The sequence below is a fragment of the Phaethon lepturus genome, unplaced genomic scaffold, assembly GCF_000687285.1.
Source record: "Phaethon lepturus isolate BGI_N335 unplaced genomic scaffold, ASM68728v1 scaffold25346, whole genome shotgun sequence".
In the NCBI taxonomy this organism is placed as follows: Eukaryota; Metazoa; Chordata; class Aves; order Phaethontiformes; family Phaethontidae; genus Phaethon; species Phaethon lepturus.
The window spans coordinates 1-21360 of record NW_010544496.1 but is presented as its reverse complement, the minus strand read 5'-3'; the positions used below and the strand labels follow the sequence as shown (position 1 = coordinate 21360).

The window sequence follows — 21360 nt, the reverse complement described above, 5'->3', positions numbered from 1 at the left end:
CGGTTCGGCACGCGGGGTGAGGAGATGGAGCGAGTGCTCTCGGGCTGAGCGCGACTGCTGACCACCGCCAGAGCTGGGCGAAACTCTGCCTCCTGATCCCTCCTCCTCCGATTTCTCTTAATGAAATGAGAATTCTTGCTTCGTGTCGACCAAAACCAGCATCCGACCGATAAATCCTTTCAATGAAAATGTAAAAACCTTAATGAAAGACGTTACTGAAAGGGAAACAGTTTGGTTTGTCGATATTGCACCCAGTAAAGAAGCTCAAACACTTGGGCAGCCTGATGACCCTACAACCGTCCCTGCTTCAGAGCCGCGCCTGGCCCGGGGACGCGGCTGCCCCTTCCCTCGCTGCCCAGCTGCCTGCGTTGGTCCCCAAAGCCCCTTCTTTCCCCCTCGTAAAATGTGATGAGCTGTCTAAGGTCATTTCGAAGGTCTTCAGAGGACTTTGCAGTAAGCATGCTCCCCAAAAAAGCGAACTATTGCTGCCTGTCGCCGCGTACGGCGAGAGCGGGTGACGGTACCTTTCGCCCGTAGTCTCCCTAAGTAGATTCAGCTATTTTGGGAGTATTTAGCACCCAGCAAACTTATTCAGACGGTGCTGTAGCAAGAGTTAAATAGTTAATAATAGAGTCAATAGTTAAAAAGGGAGCTAAAGAAATACTAGCATGACATTTTATTTACTAACAAAACCTTGGATCCCATTTCTTGTGCCGGTTACAGAGCACAACAGTGTAGTTTTCACTTATTTCCAGCATTTGCTTCCAAGCAAGTGTTGGGGGGACAGCTGTCCTTTACAGAAAAACTTGCTTTTGCCCCGAGAGGCTTAAAAGGTCCCTGACAGGAATTCGCCCAGCAAACGGGGCCACATCTGAAGCACATTTCTTCTATTTGTTTAGCCATTGTTCGGCTCCCCTGCTTTTGCTCCCAAGGCACTTAGCCTATAAATACTCAGGTCTGGGCACTGCCTCCTCTTAGCCTGAATAAAAATAGGATATATTAAACCTTCTGATGCCCTTTCGCTTACATCAGTTTTCTGGGAAACATGGTCAGGAAGCTTGGAATGACTACAGCTATAACATCCTTACACAACACCCTCACTGTTTAGAACCGCAAGCACTTTATGTATTATTATCTGGGTCAACATAAAATAGGAGTCTTCCCAAAACAACTGTTTGCTTATCCTTTGAAAACCATGGCGTTTTCCAGGTTACACAACGTCGGGGGAGCGGGCTAGCACGGCCTGCTGTGCCTCGGTGGTTAAGCAGCATTGGAAAGCGGAGACCTCGTATTGCCAGGCGTACGGGGGGACAACCAAGGCCCCAGCCGTTGCGTGTCGCGTCCCGTATCACCGGGCAGCCACCGCCCCGGGTGCCGGCAGCGTCCCGCGCTCGGTTTGGGGGTCTGAACGTAGCGGAGCTCCCGCGGTGCCGAGACTTGGGTGTAACGCAGGGGAGCGGAGCCGGGAGACTTGACCGTTTCTCTGTGGAAGTGCGGGGAATGGCGACTTCCCAGCTCTGGCGGCGAGGGCGTGAGCCCAGCGCTGGGTGGTCGGGGGCTGCTGCCAAGTCTCAGGCATGCTGACTTAAGGGCATCTTCGGCTGCGAAGCGTAAGGGACTAGATAACGGTTCGGAGAGTTCAGATCGGCTTCAGGAACACGCTCCAATGTGCTTGTTCAGCCTCAGTCAGGTCACACAGATCCCCGGACGCTGGTTTCTGTTTCCCTCTACTCCCTTCTGCGATACTGGCGCTTGGCAGGCGATTTATTAGACTTCTCTCGGTCTTACCAGAAGTTAAGATAAGGACTCTTCAGTTGGGAAACCTGGAGGACAAGAATAGGAGTGTACATTCCCCACTTCATGACTCTGAACCTGAAAGAAAAAAATCAGCTCTGGCAAGAGCAAACCCAAGCTCTTTCTCTCAGTTTCGCGGGTCATGACCGGGACGAAGAACCCGGCCTGTGATCCAGCACCTCTTGCTCCCAGAGATCCCCCGCCCGTCGAGACAACCCTCGTACTCGTGGGGCACTCACCGGGTCTTTCGCAGCCCGTGCCATGGGCTGCCCCGCGATCCTGCCTCTTCCCGGGGGCACGGAGACGAGCTGTCAGCTTTTCCACCGCGCTGAGGGGGTGGGTGCGGACCTGGGAGAGCGTAACCCTTGCAGAGGAGGGGGCTGCGTGGGAGCGGTTGCTTTCGATTGAGTAGCTGTCCTTCCCCCTCCCGCGGGCGGCCAGCCGCCCTTGCTCCCGCTGCTTCCATCGCCAGGGCAAAGATCTTCCGTTAAAAGCGCGGAGTTCAGGATAGGCGGGTATCAGGCGTAACTGCAGATATCTCGTGTAAAAATAAGCCTTGTTGGGGTCAGAGGAGCAAAATCTTTCCACAGGGCAGGATAACCCTCGGTGTCTCACAGGCCACTCTGTTCCCCCAAGAGAAAAGCGCATCCGAGCGAGCAGTGGGCTTTGGCCACGATCCCGGCAAAGTCCCAGCGTGAAATACGGGGATTGCCTGTGGATTCCGTCGGCTGTTGCTGTTTAAAGGGGTAGGAGGTAAAGGAGGTGCTGTTTGTGATACCGGTTTCTGGGAACAACACATTCCTTATTCCTCTTTCTGACTGTCTTACAGAACCCCCTCTCTTTTATGGGAGCGTGACTCAAATAAAAAAGGCTAGAGGAAATCTACAGCTGAGATGGTATCAGGTTATTTGACTTCTGAGAACTAGCAGGGAAGCTTCTCGCTATGAATTGAACTGGACGCAACAGAAACAACTCTGTAGGTTTCTGTTTCAGGGAAGCATTTAAGGATACACTTAATTTTACAGTGAATTTAGTTTATCCTCAGAGCAGTGCTTAGGGTATATACTGAATACCAACGTCTTAAGGCTGCACCGGATCAGAGGTTTGGATGGGTTCCTCCGAACATTTAGCGTGGCACCCATTCACCCGAAGGACGTACGCTTCAGATGACGAAGCTTTTACTAAATAACGCTGTGCTCGTCGTACGCCGGCAGCTCGCGCCTCTCGCCCCAGGTGATTCGGTCTGCGAGGGACACGGGTTCCAGCAGGCAGGTTTAAGCACCGGAGACCTCCACGGCGTGTGCTCGCTCCCCTCGCGGCCACAGCGGCAGGGAGCAGCTCTTAGGAGATGACTAGATGGAAGAAAGTGCTAAGTGCGTGCGTGCATTTGTGGATGGTGGAAAGACAGGACCATCGATGGACACGCACAAAAAGAAGTTATTACTCACGAGTTAGTTAGTAGCGTTAGTAAAAATTAGTACATACTCATCCAGCAAGGATCTTGTTTCAAGGAAAGGATGCTTCATCCTGTGGGTTCCTAAGCAAATATATCTACTGCCTCGTCTTCACAACTGCTTTTGATAGCATGCGAGAACACGATTGTGGGAAAGGCGAGACTGCTGCAAAGACATCCTCAAAAAGGATGTGGGGGACGTGGTATTCAACAGAGGATGCTGCTAACAAAACAGAAATTTGGAAACTCGTTTGGAACCAGCAGCCTTCAGCTTTACAGAAAGCCGGTGCAACTGAGAAGGAATGAGGAGATTCCTGCCTCCTTAAAGTGATTTTATGTGTTTAAAAATAAATGTCAGGCAGAATTCCACAACTGAGTACTTCACTGCACATGTTCCTCTTCTTCTGGTTTCCACTTAAGGAGCAGCTAGTCTATGGAAGAAATTCAGGTCATTTTTTCCCCAGTGACGTTGCATACTGTGCTATGCCCGTTTTCTGCGCCAGTCCTCAGCCATTTTCCTACACGAGGTTCTGACTGCTTTTAATACCAATTTGTTTCTTTCACTCATCAGAAAATTTAATCAGCACTCCCTTCCGAGGTAATGAGTGTCGGGGGCGAAGGCTTGCGATCGGATTTAAGTAGCGCAGATGAAGTTGTATGAGAGCAGGCACTCCCGGTAGCTGGGACTACATCCTTGTGAAGCGGTTTTGGATACAAAAAAAGCCTAAGCGTGCACAGAGAAACTGATGGAAAGCCCCCAGTAGTTGTCATGGAAGCTGGTTTTACCCGAGGAACAGAAAAACAACTCTTTAAGGGATTTCAGAAGCACAAGAAACAAAACCGAGGGGCAATGCTACAGAAATGCCCGAGGCCCAGCGAACAAAATAATGTGTTATACACCAGGAATGTCTCATGTGGGATTTCCAACTTGTATAAAATTCCAGCGTGAAAAAGCACCTGCTCTAGTTTCTCTAGAGTCCTTTGTCCTGGTGAGAGCTTGGCAGAGGGCAAAGGCTCTGCCCAGCTCTCCACTGCCTCTTTTTTCCCTGGAGGTAGATTCGAGCCAAGTTTTAATAGAAAACTGTGCCAAAAGGGATTTTTGAGAGGCCATCCAGCCTATAACCTGTCCCTGTGGCAGGGTCAATTCAGCATGTTTTTCTTGATTGTCCAAATCGCTCTTGGGAAACCTGTAGACAAACAAACAGTTAGGAGTCATTTCTTTCAGTCTCTGAGAATGGTCCCAAGACTGACGGCAAACTCAGTTCTGCAGGGCTGCTTTTGGAGAAAGCTGAGGAGCCCGGGCAGAGCTGCCAGCAGAGACAGAACCCACTTGCCTTTATGTGTGGACACCGGTGTCGGCGGCTGCCAGTCAGTTACCATCTACATTAATCAGATATTTTTTTTTTTACTTTAAAGGGATAATGGTTAAGACGAGTGACAGTACCGCTCTTTGCCTTTCTTAGCAGATCCCTCTACAAGTTCTCTCCTTGAACTAATACCACGTGCCAGCAGAGAAGCCCCAGGATATGGTTTCAAAAAATAATTGAAATGCCTAACTCAGTTCAGAAACCTTCAAGCACTTTGATCCAGATTTTTAGCTGAGGACTGTCGTAACCTTCTCTTTTCCAAATCCACAATGGTACCGCACAGTTATTCATGAGCACACACTTCTGGAAATCATGACTAACCCAACAGTCTCATGCCCGGCAAAAACATCGTCACTGAGGAGAAGCAAACTTCCAGACTTGCAGTAAAGTGCCCTTTCGCATGAGACGATTGCAATCTATCTGCAACGTGTAAAGAGGCAGGTCCTTACCTTAAATGAACTGGTGTGCTGGTGTACAACTGATGTTATGGAATGGGTCAGCAGTACAGATGTAGGATCGTAAGGATGAAGAGACTGAAAATGGCTCGATTAGGAATAAAATACCCCTCGAGCACTGGGAAGGCTAGTAAGTCCACTCCTCTGTTTCAGGTTTAGCGGAGAGCAGGAAGGCTGGCTGGGGTGCATACCCTATATGTGCCTTCTGCTTGCTTCTTCACCTTGCTCTGAAGCAGATGGCACTGGCCAGAGCCTTAAAGAAGACGTTGGACTTAGCACGAAGCTGTGCCTGATCTGTCCTGGTACTTCCCCTGGTTTTGTGGGATGGGGTGTCATGGCGAGCGGGAGGTCTGACATCAGCACCACTGCGAAGCAGACCACCAGGGCACTGCAGCAAGGCTACCACGTCACTGCTGCCTTGCGCCAGGATGGGGCGGGATTAGGTGGTACCAGCAAAAAGTGCTGCAATTCAGTTAGTCGGTGCCTTTCCATAGTTTCAAATGAAGATGAAATTGAGTACTCAAAAGCATTAGAAGTGGTTTTGGGTTTGTTTTTTTTTAAGGAATGCTCTTGCCTCCCACTGTATTTGCATAGCAGGGAAATGCCAAACGGGTGAGAGAAAGTTACTATCTTCTGCCAATGTTCAAATAAGGCAAGTAGAATAACTACCATCATTATTACTTAGCTTTACGTCAGTGTAAAGCATGCTAAAGGAAAAAGTGATTACTAAGTACAGATGATGAATCTGTTTCACCTTGGAAAGGCAGACAGCACCTCTTCAGAGAAATAAATTCCTGTAAACAGGCATAGGCAAAGCAGTCCATGTATCAAAAATCTGAAAAACTGATTCCATTTGAACTACTCAGATATGTCCTCACTTTGGTTGGAGGTCCTGCAGGGGGGTCACTTGCAATGCAAAAGTATTTTAAATAAAAATCTGTGCTTCCTGTAATGATTTAAATAAAGCACAAGTCTTAACTATGACAAATTATTGATTAAATTACTGATCAAACTACAAAATAGTTATCAGCTACCAGCATATCATCTTCGACTAGCCCTCTGGGACTTTTTTTTAGTGGAGCTTATGCACTGACTACCATCCCTTTTCAGAATGCTTTTCCATGTCACTTTGGTCCTATTCCGTTGGTCTGTTCTGAGGCACCATTAGCAGAACAGACCTGCTTATAGAGACTGAAGCTGCCATAAAACCAGCTGAAGGAGGAAGCCATCAGGGTCCTCGTGTAGCCACTTCTGACCGTACAGAGCGGATGCAACCAAAAGGCCCAGCTGCCTTAGCAGCACGCCATTGTCTTCGTGCGTCATGTCAAGTAACTGCGCACGGTACAGGAGCAGCGAGATCCCAGTCCAGGTTGTGCTTGCACAGCGAGATCTGGATCTTGCACCCACCAGCTGATCAGGCCGAATTCCTTCATTGCAGTCATGTTGGGGCACGGAAGACACACCAAAACAATTCAACTACAGGCTTGACTGCTTACCTGCTGGGCTTCCCCAGCACTCGGGAAATCTTCCAACAGTATCAGGTAGGTGCACTTTATCTGCAACGGTTGAAAAACCTGACTGCAAAGCTCCTTCCCAAAACACTTTGGGAGCCAAGCAGCTGCACCTGTGTACCCCACCAAGTCACTGCTGTTGCTGCTCTAGAAGCAAACCCTGAATGACAGCAAACTTCTCACTGCTAGTTTCAGAGAAATCCTCCCCAATTTTTTGTGGCCATGAGAGCATGCCCATACTTACGTATCGCAGCTGATGCATCTTTCCGGGTGAAAGATTCTCCTGCTCCTGAGAACTTGGAATTCTGAAGTCAAAATGTTTGCTTTAACTTAAGATCTCCTGCTGATCCGGTCACAAGCGGTGTTCCCCAGGGCTCCGGATCAGGGCCAGGCCTGTTTAGTATCTTTATCAATGATCTGGACAAGGAGACTGAGTGCTCCCTCAGTCAGTCTGCAGATGACACCAAGCTGGGTGGGAGTGTTGATCTGCTGGAGGTAGGAGGGCTCTGCAGAGGGATCTGGACAGGCTGGATCGATGGGCTGAGGTCAGCTGTATGAGGTTTAATAAGGCCAAGTGCAGGGTCCTGCACTTGGGTCACAACAACCCCATGCAACGCTACAGGCTTGGGGAGGAGTGGCTGGAGAGCTGCCCAGCGGAAAAGGACCTGGGGGTGCTGGTTGACAGCCGGCTGGACATGAGCCAGCAGTGTGCCCAGGTGGCCAAGAAGGCCAACAGCGTCCTGGCCTGTATCAGCAATGGTGTGGCCAGCAGGGCAGGGATCGTGCCCCTGTACTCGGCACTGGTGAGGCCACACCTCGAATCCTGTGTTCAGTGTTGGGCCCCTCACTACAAGAAAGACATTGAGGTGCTGGAGCGTGTCCAGAGAAGGGCAACAGAGCTGGTGAGGGGTCTGGAGCCCAAGTCTTACCAGGAGCAGCTGAGGGAACTGGGGTTGGAGAAAAGGAGGTTGAGGGGAGACCATATTGCTCTCTACAACTGCCTGAAAGGAGGTTGTGATGAGGTGGGTGTCAGTCTCTTCTCCCAAGTAACAAGCAATAGAATGAGAGGAAACAGCTTCAAATTGTGTCAGGGGAGGTTTAGACTGGATACTGAGAAACAATTCTTCATTGAAAGGATTGTCAAGCATTGAAACACCCTGTCCAGGGAAGTGGCTGAGTCACTTGCCCTGGAGGGATTTAAAAGACATGTAGATGTAGTGTTTAGGGACATGGGTTAGTGGTGGATTTGGCAGTGCTAGGTTAACAGTTGCACTTGATGATCTTAAAGGTCTTTTCCAACCTAAATGATTCTATGATATGTGCCACAAAGCAGTCTTTGTATCTAGAAACTTCTGAGAACAGCTATGGCCTCGAGCTCAAAACAGTTTTTTCCTCCCTGGTCTCCTAGGGAATAGGGAGAGGAAGAGATCTGAGGAGAGTATGTAGAAAGCTTGGAAAACCCCTGGTGCCCCATTAAACAGACATTTCAAGTTACCTGGCTAAAGTGTTTTGTCTCTCAGCAAGGCACTTTTGTCCACCAGTCACTGTTTTACATCTTCAGTTTAATTAGAACCAACCCTGCCAACCGAAACAAGACCCAGGACCACTGAGATACCTTGAAAATACTCAGGCTTTCAGAGGTGGCCAAGTGAGAGAGATTTCCTTTATAAATGGCCACTGGGTACCCAATACTTTCGTACATTTGAAATTCTCAGCCCTACATCACATGCAGCACCTAGAGAAAGTGCCACTTCTTACAGCAGGTGAGTGATCTTCAATGGATCCTCTACAGTCACAGAGTGCATAAGAAATCCGAGATGGGTCACTAGGTCTAAAGGAGCCTAATGAAATCTTTTGTTACCTTATCTCACAGTTTGCCTAGCTTCCTCCTATACTAGCACTACTGAGAAGCAAGAGTCTGCTTTCCAGTATGCAATTATTTCCATTGACTTCATGTGCTTAATGACATAGTCCTTGACCCAAATGTCAGGGAATGAATTATGCTCTCTCATGTAAAAAAAATCTGCAATGAATTGCATGCAGAAAATCCAGCAGGAAGTTCAGATGCCAAGTAACATATCTTTAAACAAATACTACTAACTTGTTCAAATAGAGTTTGAATAATGTCCCCTTAGTTATGTGAGCAAACAGCACAGCAGGGTCACCAGTGCCAGGAGTAACCGAAACATGCAACACCCACTACCAAACCACTGTAAAACACACGTAAAAAGAGATATTCAGAGAAATGTTAGTGATACATCAGCAGAATTACTAGCTGTGTAGGCTACATTAGAAGTGAGCACTATTTGACTTTGTGAGCTGCCCTTCTGTTAATTCTTGCATTTCAAAAAGCCACAGGGCTAAGTACTGTTATTTCCGAACATCAGCTCTTTCAGCAAGAGAAGTTCAAAGAAGTAGGAAGCTTTATTGCATACTGATTTCTCCCTGCTTAGAGGTTCAGCTTTCAGCCTAGAAAGATCACAGAGAGGGCCTCAATTCATTCCAGTTACAGAAGATACCAATTATTCTTACAATTAAAGAGAATGCACAACAGAGAGACTGGCAGCCAAAGCCAGGCAGTGCTTCTGGCGTTCATGTCCTGTTAAGAATACCCATTTTAAACAGTGTACCATTGGGCAGTTGCTGGCTTCCACATCTGCATTTACCACGGGTAAAAGTTACAAATCAACGTGCCGACTGAAAATTGAGTTATAATCAACGCTGCCTCTCCCCGTTACACAAACGGCAGCATAACAGGGCCAGTAACACCACCTATAGTAACCATGGGGCTGGAACAGCAAGGTATCTTCACAGCAGGGACAGCCATTCTCCAGGCTCTCCCTCCCCTTTCACATTCACCGACACAGTTCCTTCAGGAGCTCCTTCATGTCACTGGCCTCTAGCCTGTTAGACTAACAAACCAAGAATCACAAAGTAATACAGTAGAAAATCAAGTCCTTTGCACCTGCAACAAAGTGTAGATTGCCACTTGCCTATGTCTCAGGCCAATGGCTTAATACTTAATGTAAGAGATTCCCACCCCCCACCCAGTTGGAATCCTTTGCTCAAGTTTTTTTAGAGACAGAAAGAGAATGTTTGTTTCCAAACTTAGGAAAGAATCAGGTGTAAGAGGAATCCAGTGGACCACCTTCTTTAAAGGGAACACAAAACTGTGCGGAAAAAGACTGTCCATTCCTTGGCTGACTTGGAATTTTTTACGTGATGTCCTTCTTTCTCGGGGGCCGGTGAATATTCCTCACCACGCACTTCACCATCCATTCGATTCCCTCGTTCACTCCTTTGCTAAGGAAATAAGATTAGTAGACAAGATTTAAAATAAAAAAACCCAAACAACAACCAAGAACAAAAACATGGCTCAGGTAGTCCCTAACCAAGCCCTTAAAAAGGCAAGTGAAGGGTTCTTCCCTGCAGTTATTTATTGGCATTACTATGTTAGTCCCTCATACATGCAAACAATGGGGATCTGATTTCTTTTAATTCGGTAAGTAAACTCCCATCTTTTATTTTTCTGGTGTCTGTACAAGTCTACATCCAATTTAGTTAGTCATCAACTCTGTGGAAACCTTGGGATGAACAAGCATTAAACCACTTGACAGTCAGCTGGTTTGAGGTTATTTTGCTACACGCCTCAGGCTCATTGTATCAGATCTTCTAATCCTGGCTCCAACCTTCTGTAATCATCTGTGCTGGGGCTACCGAGCAAGTGACCAACTCACTGGTCTGCACAGCTTCCCAGCCAGGACTTCCACAACTTATTTATTTTTCAGTACAAACTCAAACTGAAATTTTGAAAGGAAATTCCACACAGATCAAAACTAGAAGTGTTTGTACAAAACCCACAACAATTGAAAAGGTCGCATTTCATAAGATAATTATCTAATACTTCTCTTCCAGTCAGTGCTTAACCACTGTTCTTGGGGTCATTCATCTGCTTAATGGCATTTGATTCTTAGCAATGCAGACAACAGAGATTTTTCTCATGGTTTAAGAAGCTTTTCTTATCCTTTGCAGTAGCTGGTGTAATACAGCTTTCTTGCAGATTAAAAAAACGAAGAAATCTCAAAGCTCTGGATTCAGTACAGGCAGTAATTCAGACAGGTATTTCTAGCCATCTGGAACAGTACTTTTGACTTATGCCAAATAGCACTTTTCACCCAAAGAACTGAAAGCGTAACCAAAGTACGGCAGGACTCAATGTGCAATACTTGTGCTAAGATATCAAGAATCTAGTGGGTTGGTCAAGGTCATGGCATGCAGCTGAGTGACATGCGGCTGTGTATGCCTGAAGAAGAATCAGTGTCTCCCCAATTCTGGTCTCTTCTAGTCCTTGTAGCTTAAACCACAGTCATCCCCAGTGTAAGAACACTCTTGGAGCCTGCTATATTATCTACATAGCAAAGCTCATCTGCACGCCAAAAGCTATAAAAGCAAGAGCATAATTACTCCACCAGCAATGGAACACCACTCATTTCTCTGACAGTCTCATAAGCAGCTCTATTTTCAACTGACTTCTTACATAAAAGCCAGGAGCTTTTGTAAGTCAGAAGCAAGCTTCTGACTGCAAAGATTATTGTGGACATGGAGAAGGAGTGATAAAGGACAAGATTCAACAGCTCCATATGCCTCCAAGTCCCGTTGGTCTCAGTCAGCAGTACATTTTCACCATGTTTCATAGGCGGGATTTACAAGATGAAGTTACTGACCTGGTGCAAGTCCAAGGTTTACAAACAAGTATTTGTCACTGCTGGGAAGGAAGCGCAGCCCCCTTCCAGGGGTTATTAAATCCTCTAGTACTGCTCCGCTTGTGTGACACCCTGCAGCTGTTCAGTTAACCAAAACACCATCCATTCTCATACTTACCCAGTAAGAGCAGAACAGGCTTGTGTCAGGCAGTCTCTCTTCCCAATTTTGTTAATGCAGTCACTAAATGCTGTCTTGATGTCAGGTATCGACAGACAAGTCTGCAGGGGAAACCAAAGAAGAGCTTGCTTTCTATGCTACGAGAGATGGTGACCTTCTTCCAAAATGAATCCTATCAAATTCACAGCTCTGCTTCAGTCAGGGTGGCACAACGCTGTTAGGTTAACCCCCCTCACCCACTAACACGGTAAATTCACTTCTTTACATTAAAAAAAAAAAAAGAACATATTCTTTTTTCACCAAAGAGAATGCTGTTTTCAGACAGTATGCACACACTGTCACACCTTCCTGGTCCTCAAGATGTACACGTCTAAGCAAATAGTGATGAAAACAAGTACAACCTGCACACCTTCAGGATGCTCCTTCCAACCTGTCCCGATTGTCACGCACAGGTTCTGTACACCAGAACACAAGAACGCATCTATTTACAAAGCCTTTTGAAACTGTGTACCTGCCAGAATCCCAGACAAATCAGTTCCTGCAGCTGACTCTTTGCCAATGTCCTCAATCAAATCTCCCTACATGCGCACTCTCAGAAAATGGCCTGGACGTGGTTCTTCCTAAGTTCCAGACACGTTCCTTGACATCAAAGGCATGGCTGCCCTGGACGTGTTTGTTTGCATTTTGCATGCAGGAGAAAATGCTGACAGCACTGAATGCAGCACATTTTCTGATGCCTGGTGTCACTTTGTTCTCGATCACCATCAGGGCTTGCACTTCTGTAAGGTTGCTAGGAGATTGCTGGGAAGTGGTTTTAAGATACACAAATGCATAATCCCCCTGATAAACCAGTGGATTACTTTCCTGACACAAATCACAGTGTTACCACAAAAGCTTTATTCTTAAGAGTTACAAACACAACAAAAGCAAACCTGCCCTACTGAAGTCTAGACTTTCATCCTCCTCCCCAAACACAGGAAGCAGGTACAAGAAAAAAATCACCAGCCTTTGCATCCTTTTCTCATCTTGGTGCACCGCCCTTTTTCCTCAGAAGCCTTGGACAAGCCATTTAAGCACTTCAGCTGGCCACAAGCCCAGCTTTCTTCCTCTCTCTGCAAAGGCATTTTGGACCTTCAGTGAGGGTCAAAACCATGTTTTGGGCAAGTGTTTACTCGAATGCTAAATCAGACCCTTGTGAGTCTTCAGGATTAGCCCAAGTGGATGTATACTTTGAAGGAACAGATGACCAGCAAACAGGAATTCAGCCTTCTACAAGCCTGGGCCTTAACTTAGCAGAAAGATGGAAATTAATGACATTAGCTATCCATTTTACAAAACGCTGGTTCTGGAGAGATTAAATACAGGAAATTACTCTGGGGATGACCACGTGACAAACAAGCAGGTTACAGTGCTTGCAAATAAGAAGGGTTCTTAAGAAATGGCTTGAGAGGAGTTTAATGACACCCAATTCACCTACTGACCTTGAATCCAGACTTGTGATTTTCCACTGTGAAGGGCCTAGAATTCATTAGTTGTGCAACTTTTGATGACTGTATGTTCTTATGACCTAAGCTGCATTTCAAACTTGCAGTTTCAACCAGTGAGCTGGAAACTGTATCCAGAAATGTTACTTACTTCATTGCAACTAAGCCCTATCAACTTACTTCAGGATTTCTGCCAAATGACATGCCTGCAATGCATAAAGATGAGCTGTCATCCACAGGATAAATAGTTAAATAAACTTTTAAAAAAAATCCAATACTAACTTTAGAGGGAGTCAGACTGGATTTGGGAGTTGGAATTCATACCAGTAGGTCTGGAAGACAGGCAAGAAATTACTACCAATCAATCATTCTCTAGAAGTTTGTAAAAGATGCTACTTCAGTTTACATTCACTGCCAAATAAGCAAGGCAGGTCCAACTGCCTCTTGATTTAAGCCAAAGCTCTAGACAAGTCGATCACCCAACAAGTGGGAAGAGCTGCATATCAGTATTTCGAGCTATTTTTCATGTCATTACTTTTTTTCAGTAAATGAGGCTTGGCAGCAGGAAGGTTAAATCCCAAGGCAGCTGAAACTGAGCAAACATTGCTTGAAATATACTTCAAGCTTATCACAGTTTAATACCATAGTATAACAATTTCCCCTTTTCTGAGTGATATTTTAAAATCTTTTTAAAATAAATCTGAGATAAAGTGTTCAAGGTAGGAAATAACAGTACAAGAGCATAGTCATGCTGCCCTTTATTTCTACTTGCCCGTGCCAGAACCCACCAGCAGACCAGGACACCTGCACATACCCAGTGGCCCAGAGAACCCACCTCCTTCCCCTTGTCCATCTTCGAGGCCTTTGAGAAGTCCACTTTTCCCAGTGCAGCTTAACAACTGCTGGAGCCATTTTTTCCCCAGCTTAACCCATTCTAATCACGTCCCTTTTTCAGTCCCCGCTAATAATCACGGCCCGCCCTAACTTCCACAAAGCTGTCCAGGCATTGCTCTCCAGTGTAATCTCCATCAGAAAGAGTTTTGCTTCTGAGGAGACTTTGCGCCATTTATGATGTTACAGTAGGATGTCACTGCATCACAACACTACGCCTGTTCTGAGGAACATCTTTTTGCCCTTGGGATGAAGTACAGTAACGCAGCAGAGGGGACAGCACCGCCAAACTATCAATTCAAAGGAGCCTTGTTTTAGTGTTCAAGGGAAAGCCGTGAACTGGACTCTTGTCTTACAGCAGAGGAGGAGGCAGATTACCCATCACAACTAGGAGCATTTGAGCTTCTCACGCTGGGGAGAAAATGTCAGCTGTGGCTTCTAAGTTCCCCTCTTTTCCACCTCCCTATCTACATTACAAAATATTTGTTTACAGATGTGTTTTGTTTCTCAGCTGAAACCACATAAACCAAGAGTGAACTAGGGAAGCTGGATTTGTGATCACATAAACAGCATACCAATTACAATAATAAAAATCACAGATGACCTTTCTGGACTGATGTTATCTACCATACATTTCAGAGGAAATTCACGCAACTTGACAAATCGTATTTCTGTCTCAACTTCCCCAAAAGAATGCACTCCAAACCATCTTTTCATGAAACCTCTTCAAGGCACAGTCTAGCCAGGACTGACCTGCCTGCACAACCAAATCCCTTTTGCGAAGAGTTCCGAACAGCATTACCCAAATTAAGACTCAGAAATATATGAAGCAGCAAGGCTCCATTTCTGGAGTCACCTGCAGAAAAGCATGAGTGGCGGCTGTTTTAGGCAAAAAAAGTTGGTTTGTAGAGTCTTTAATTGTTTGCCAAATCCACTGCAGGAAAGACAATGCTGTTGCATGGCCTCACATGAGGATAAAACCTGAAGTATAGGCTTTTCAGCCATCTCAAGCGTAATCGATGAGCAGAATGGAACTAAAACAGAAACAACATAAGGGTGGATAGTCTAAATAAAGCTATTTAATAAAAACTCTAACCAACCTGAATTATGTTCTGTGCTATCTTTTTTTTATAAGCTTATTTTAAATTAAAAGTTAAGCTTTTTAAAATTAAATCAAGCTTATTTAAATTAAAACTAATTTTACAGGGAAGCTGTGGAAACTAGAACGGCCATCATGCAGAAGGCCTATTTTTTAACAACTGTGCGGAAAAGAGATAACACTATGAGTCTTCAAATACATGTTGCTACTCACCATGACTCCTCTCATTTTCCAACGACACAAGGAGGCTTTCCAACATTCTGGAGATTTCAAATTAAATTTCCAAAATTTATCTTAAGATTAGGAAGGCAAAACTTCCTCCCAAAGACATCATACAACACCCGATTGTTTTCATATGCTATTTTTTAAGCTCATTTTTTTCTAGTATTTTTAGTAGTGTTCCAAAATGAGCCATTCTATCCTCAAGTTTTAACAGCTCATTGTACAGTTCAGAAATATATAGCTTTTATAAACCTTTAAACATCAAAATGGCAAATAGAAATTCTTATTTTGCAGCTTTTTCTGCAGTAAAGAGTAGGTAACCAAAACTGCCTAATATTTTCAAAAGTGGCATTCTGACTTGAAAGGGAGTCCACATTAATTATTATATATTAGACATTTAATTCCCATGCAAAGCAGTAGTTCTTTTAAAAAACAAACCAAACCAAACTCCCTCCCACAACACACATTTGACCAAGTCTTTTAATTAATTACAAAGTGACCCAGTTTTGAAGCCCCTGCTAAACACAGAGCGTCTCCTGGTACCAAAAAAAAAAAAAAAAGTATCTTGCATTGTCACAATACTAGAATTGGTATCTCGCAGTCTATGACTGTATTTCGTCTCCTGATACAGCCAAACACCACTCATGCTTGGCAGTGCTGCGTGGATGCAATTTGCCCTAGGGTAGTGGTGTCTATTAACAGCAGATTCTTTTCTACAAAGAATTCAGCATCAGGGCCAAAAAGTTCCTATACTTTATGCAATTTCAGGCTTTTCAGGCATTGAGTCAGAACTTTTGTTAGCTTATTATGAGGAATGTAAACTTAAAAAAAAAAAATCTGTCAGACGTACTACTACTGATATATTTCACCACAAGTTTTCTGTTGGCCTTTAAAGATGTAATCATCTTTAAATGTCTTTCATCTGCAAGTACTGGTAACGTTACAACACCACTTGTCCTCCTTTATGATCCACAGTAATGACAGAGGGATGCCGGTGAGAATTCCCCACTACAATTACAGGATTGGGGATCCAGCAGAAGAATCTCTAGCAGTGATAATCCTGTAATGTTCCATTTTCTTCCATAGGTCTTCAACTCTGCTAGACTGGTGGAAGAGAAACCGGCCTTCCAGTTTTCTAAACCTTGCTTAAGCGAACCTGAATAATTACTGAAAAAGAAGCTATAGTCCCTTTAATGTTTTGTTAATAGTATTGATGTCTCTCTGCTCTGTGTGCATATCTAAGATCATGCTCTAAGAGTAGATCTCTAAACATACAATTTAGGTATTTCTTAAAAACAGGCATACCTCCAGTCGCTATAGTTTTGCTCATCTCTTGTCACAGTTCTATGACTGTATAAAGGCACTAAATCTGTGGGCTGGTCTTGGACCCTCCAGAAGGGGCAAGGAGTCAGACATAGTTTTTATCTCGAGAGCCTGTTCCAAATACCTCTTTCTAGTCATAAAGAAGTCCACTTGTTCAATCATTTTTCTTTAGTTTGACTAGGGTGCCAAAAGAACTGGCGTTTCCAGTATGCCCATAACAAAATATGCATATACAGCCATAAGGAAAATTGGAATAGCTTTCCAGGTCACTGCATATAGTTTATTTCTCAACAGCTAAAGGCAAGAGTGCAGACTGCTCCCTTCTGTAAAGCTGTGGTGTTGCATGGAGATATGAGAATTAATATTCTGGTTTCCAAACAGAACAGACAGTCAGTTTCCTCACATACCAGACATGACAGCAAAGTCAGGACCACAGATCAGGAGTTCTGTCTCAATCTCATGCTGTCTTTTAAGTGGAACTACATTTCTTTTATTTCTATGACTAGATTATCTTACAATCATCCAAAAAAACCCTGTTGTGTTGTACATGTGCAGTATAACCAAATCCTCCCTTAAAGCCAAAGTGATTTCTATGTAAGTCTCAAGTATTTCTCCACAAGTACCCTCACTGAGATGGGTGTACAGTCCAGAGGAAGAAGCTGGGAAGTATTTGCATACTTTGAAACAGATACTGATCACAGCTGCCAGGGCTGCTATTCCAAATTCTACTGAAAGTCTCTGGCTCCACCTAGAGGTTAATCACTCGAACTGTAGTACTGGAATTCCAGGGACAATGTGTGGAAAGAAGGAAAACATGGAAAATACCACGACCACTTTAGGCACTCTTTTTCCCCGTTTCTCCATGCCGGGGGAGATGAGGACGCCACCTAAAGAGTCACACTGCAGTGCCCGCTAACTTGTCAAATACAAAACAAGAGTTTTGTAGTTCTGGATATCCTAGAAAGAATTCAAATTACACTATCAAGAAAAAGCATTCCTTGCCATTCACTGCTGTCATTCATTGAATGTTCTAGGACAAACAGAATGTTTCATTGAACAGATCTTATTGGAATATGGGAAAAGGATGATATTGCTTCACATACATTTGTTGTGCCACTCCCAGGTAATAGTAGAGCAGTAAAAACAAAGTGCACCGAACATTTGTTGCTGAATAAACAGGAATAAACAGCATCAAGATACCAAGTCACAGTACAAGAGAGACGCACCATAGCTACGTAGTCTGTCCTGCTTACATAAAAAGTTCAAAACAGCTGAGGTGGACATGCCTGTAGTAAGCTCACTTACACCACTGGAAAAGGGTTCGAGGAGAAAGGAAAGAATTAAAACTAAATTCAAAGCAATTATTTCCAGCAGTGGGAAAGCACCACAGGATCAGTCCAGGAATGTGAAACAATTTTAACATGAATGCAGAGCTCACCTTTCCAAGGCTTATTTGCTCACTTAAGAAGTATATCTGCAATAATCTTACCTCTACATCCTGCTTGTTAGCTAACACCAGAATGGGAACCCCTTCCAGAGCTTCGCTGGTAATCATCTTCTCTGTAAAGCACAGAAACAAAAACAGAGGTTTAGCCAGTTCTGGAAGATAAAGTTGCACAAATGCCTGACACAGACTATCTCGATACAGCTTTTCAGATCTATTTTCTTCACAGAATTCTTTTCCAGATCAAACTCCAAACTTTATTTTGATCAACAAGCACGTTACTGAGAACTAATGAGGTGATAAATAGAGAATAAGGAATAAAAATTTCAAAACCATTAGCATAAGCACAAAAAGAGATTCAAGGTCATTATAGGCAACAAAAGTGAGTCCTGTGCTACAGACATGACAGACTTCAACAAAAAAGTGCAAAAGCACTACAGATGTGTCATCAACAGGCCACACAGCGTACCTCAAGGACACTGGAACAGCCATGACAGCAATGAGAGAACTGTGCCACAATACATCATGAAATCACAGTACAGGTAAAACACAACATACTCACCAAAAGCTCTTTCAGATTCTGAGAGCCTCTCTTCATCAGTGGAGTCAATAACATAGATCACTCCATGAGATTCAGCATAATACTGAAAGGATAACAGAGATATGAGTGTATCTATCCACTAGGACCATTTGTTCCTCTTCCTGATTTTTTTCTTTTTTAATTTAGTAAAATTTTGATACACATGGAAGAGATCAACCAGTTAAAGCCGGCTGTTTCCACAGCATGTGTCTGGAGAGAAGAATGGTGGCACACAAAATGCACTACCTATTCCATTTGCAGGCCTACTGAATACAACAGGTGAAAAAGCTTAGCTGTCCCCCCAAAAAAAGCTTATGTCTAGTGACACAACCCTCAGATATAGGTTGGTAATTGCTGTCTGTAAACAATAATGCAAATATTAAGGATTGTCTTTGCTAATCTTGCACAGATGTAGTTGAATCTCTGGAAAAGCATTGATAGTAAATACTAGGGTTACCAATAAGCCTATATGATTACTAAATGATCATACTGCTTCAATTCTAAAAGAGAGAAAAACATTTATAAAAGAAAAAAATACATCTCCAACCTTGTCCCAAAGAGACTGCAACTCCTCTTGTCCGCCAAGATCCCAGAACATTAGACGAGTTTTGCCAACATCAATAGTACCAACTAGAGGGAAAGAAGAAAAAACAATCCAATGAAAGCTAAAGGTGTTCTTTAAAGCACAAAGACCTGCACACCCCCCTAAGAAATCTGGGGTAGAGCAGTCTTGAAGAGGAACAAATCACATATAGTTGCTACTTTCAACAACAGAACAATACCTTCACAAAGAGTGACCTCTAATATCAGATCGAGTCGTATCAGTGCAAATAATATCAGAATCAGGCCAACAAATGAGCTCCAGTGAAATTTAGCTTAACCTCTGAGCATAGCACTGAAATGGGATACACGTTTTTTTAAGACTTCAGGGTTTTTTCCCTATAAGCTAGGAAAGCCCAGTTTATTCTCCTACAAAGTGACATGGGGAGTTGGGAGATATGATCTCTATTTTCAGGAACTATTTTGCCCTTGTCAGTTCTTAAATATTTTAAACAAGAACCAGCTGTTGTCTAATTGTGCAGGAAAGCTGAAAAAATTCCAAACAGATTTACTTACTGTTTAAGCCTACAGTGGTTGTGATTTTGGACAAACTCATCCCTTTGTAGTTCTTGTTAAATCGAGTTTTAGTTTGTTCAAGGAAGGTCTGAAAAAGAACAAGAAAAAGAACTTACTCTCAAGTATTTTACTGACTGGGGTAATCCTAACCCAAACCTGCCTTTTCATTTCTGCAGGATCTGGCTCCACCACATACTGCCCTACCTAGCCTTGGAACAAACCACTCTTCTTGTTCCCTATTTTAGCAAGGAAAGAAGGGATCACAGGTGATTACAGGATTACCAAAGCCTACAACCCTGAAAGCTTATTATTTAAGCTTTAAATTTAGCATTTAAGAGGGAAAAGTTGATTCTTTGGTGTGACATCACTAAAATAACTCACAATACAGCTGAAGAAAGATTGACCTGTCTATTGGAAGTTTTACCTTTGGAGGATGTTTAGAACTGTGTGTGCCCTCCATGCAATTGCTAATAAACAGCACTTACGGTTTTACCAGCATTGTCCAAACCAAGGATCAAGATGCAGTACTCATCCCTCTGGAACATGTATTTATAGAGCCCGGACAGCAGAGTATACATCCTGCGCCTGCAACAAGTATCAGGAAATCATTAACAAACAGGTCATTTCCAAAAGTCTCTCATTCCACAACGTAAGTTTCATTTAACACCAGATACATAAATGATGTTATTCTATTATCAGTAACTCTCATATTTAGGCAATCCCAGGACAAATCACAGATCCAAGAGGGATCATGCAAATAGTTCAAGATCAAATTTTCAAATGCAATACAAGTGAGAGATTATCTTCCAAAGAGCTTAACCTCTGTTTCTGCACATTGTGCCCAGCACCCACTGCAAACTCAACCCTCATTTGAAAATTATCCTGTCTGCTTCAGAGCTTAAAGGAGAGCTAAGGAAGAGCCTGATCCTCTTTTGCAGTATATGTAAGACACACAGAGAACAACATCAACTTCATGCAAATTCACAGAATAGGTATTTTGAGCAAGAATGTACAGGCCAGTCCCTCCCTCCTTTTTCCTGATCCCCTATCATGGGATCTTCAACGGTCGAACTGAGTGCAGCATATCTTAAAGGCACAACCCCCCTCCTAGTTATCTTAATTTAAGCCTTATCCAGCAGCAATCTTCTGTTACGGTATCCACCATACAAGTATTCTGTCATCTTATAATGCCATGAAGACACAACAGGTAAGTTAACTACCCAAAAGCACAAGACTAAGAATCTGACAAAGTGACACCAACACCTGCAGAAGCCCACACGTTTTTTGTTGTTGGATTCACACAAAGAAGGCAGAGGAGATTTGCTAAGATGCAGGAAGTATTGGTACCAAGTGCTACAGCTGACTCACATAACATTGCAACAACTCTTCTGTTTAAATACAAAGAGAACCTCAAGGCAAAGACTTTGACAGGCCACTGTCTGTGAGCAAATGTGCAGATAAACAATCACTTTGAAGTCAAACAACATTGCCGAAAGGAAAAGAAATCCAAAAGTGTTCCAGACCAGAAGATAGGGATTTCCGAGGCCGGAGCACAGCCAGCGTGAGGACAGGGCACCTCAGGGCGCAGGGGCTTACCCGTCCTCGCCCCCCAGCCGTGCAAGAGGGGAAGGCATCAAGGCCGCAGGCTGGGGACAACCCCCGCGGGCCCGCGCCCCTTTCGGGCCGGCAACTACCGGCCCGCTCCCCCTAGATCCGGGAGATGTCCCCCCTCCTTCCCCT

General features: G+C 44.2%; 1 protein-coding gene across 1 annotated transcript; it reads right to left on the bottom strand.

Moving 5' to 3' along the window:
- Window positions 1-9691: 9691 nt before the first annotated feature.
- On the bottom strand, window positions 9692-20785 carry ARFRP1 (ADP-ribosylation factor related protein 1). The gene is made up of 8 exons (XM_010288714.1): window positions 20721-20785; window positions 20106-20205; window positions 19621-19708; window positions 19052-19134; window positions 18487-18568; window positions 17970-18040; window positions 11462-11562; window positions 9692-9883 (listed from the first exon to the last, which is right to left on the bottom strand). Exons 2-8 carry the CDS (start codon window positions 20196-20198, stop codon window positions 9796-9798), a joined length of 606 nt encoding a protein of 201 aa, XP_010287016.1. The 5' UTR covers window positions 20199-20205; window positions 20721-20785; the 3' UTR covers window positions 9692-9795.
- Window positions 20786-21360: the final 575 nt, after the last annotated feature.

What these genes read in the sequence shown, in the direction of transcription:
- ARFRP1 (XM_010288714.1), bottom strand. Translation starts at nt 20,198, where the DNA reads ATGTATACTCTGCTGTCCGGGCTCTATAAATACATGTTCCAGAGGGAT. An exon ending in TGGACAATGCTGGTAAAACC is followed by an intron (nt 19,709 to 20,105) that starts GTAAGTGCTGTT and finishes GTTCTTTTTCAG; the next exon opens with ACCTTCCTTGAACAAACTAA. An exon ending in AGAATCTGAAAGAGCTTTTG is followed by an intron (nt 18,041 to 18,486) that starts GTGAGTATGTTG and finishes TGTGCTTTACAG; the next exon opens with AGAAGATGATTACCAGCGAA.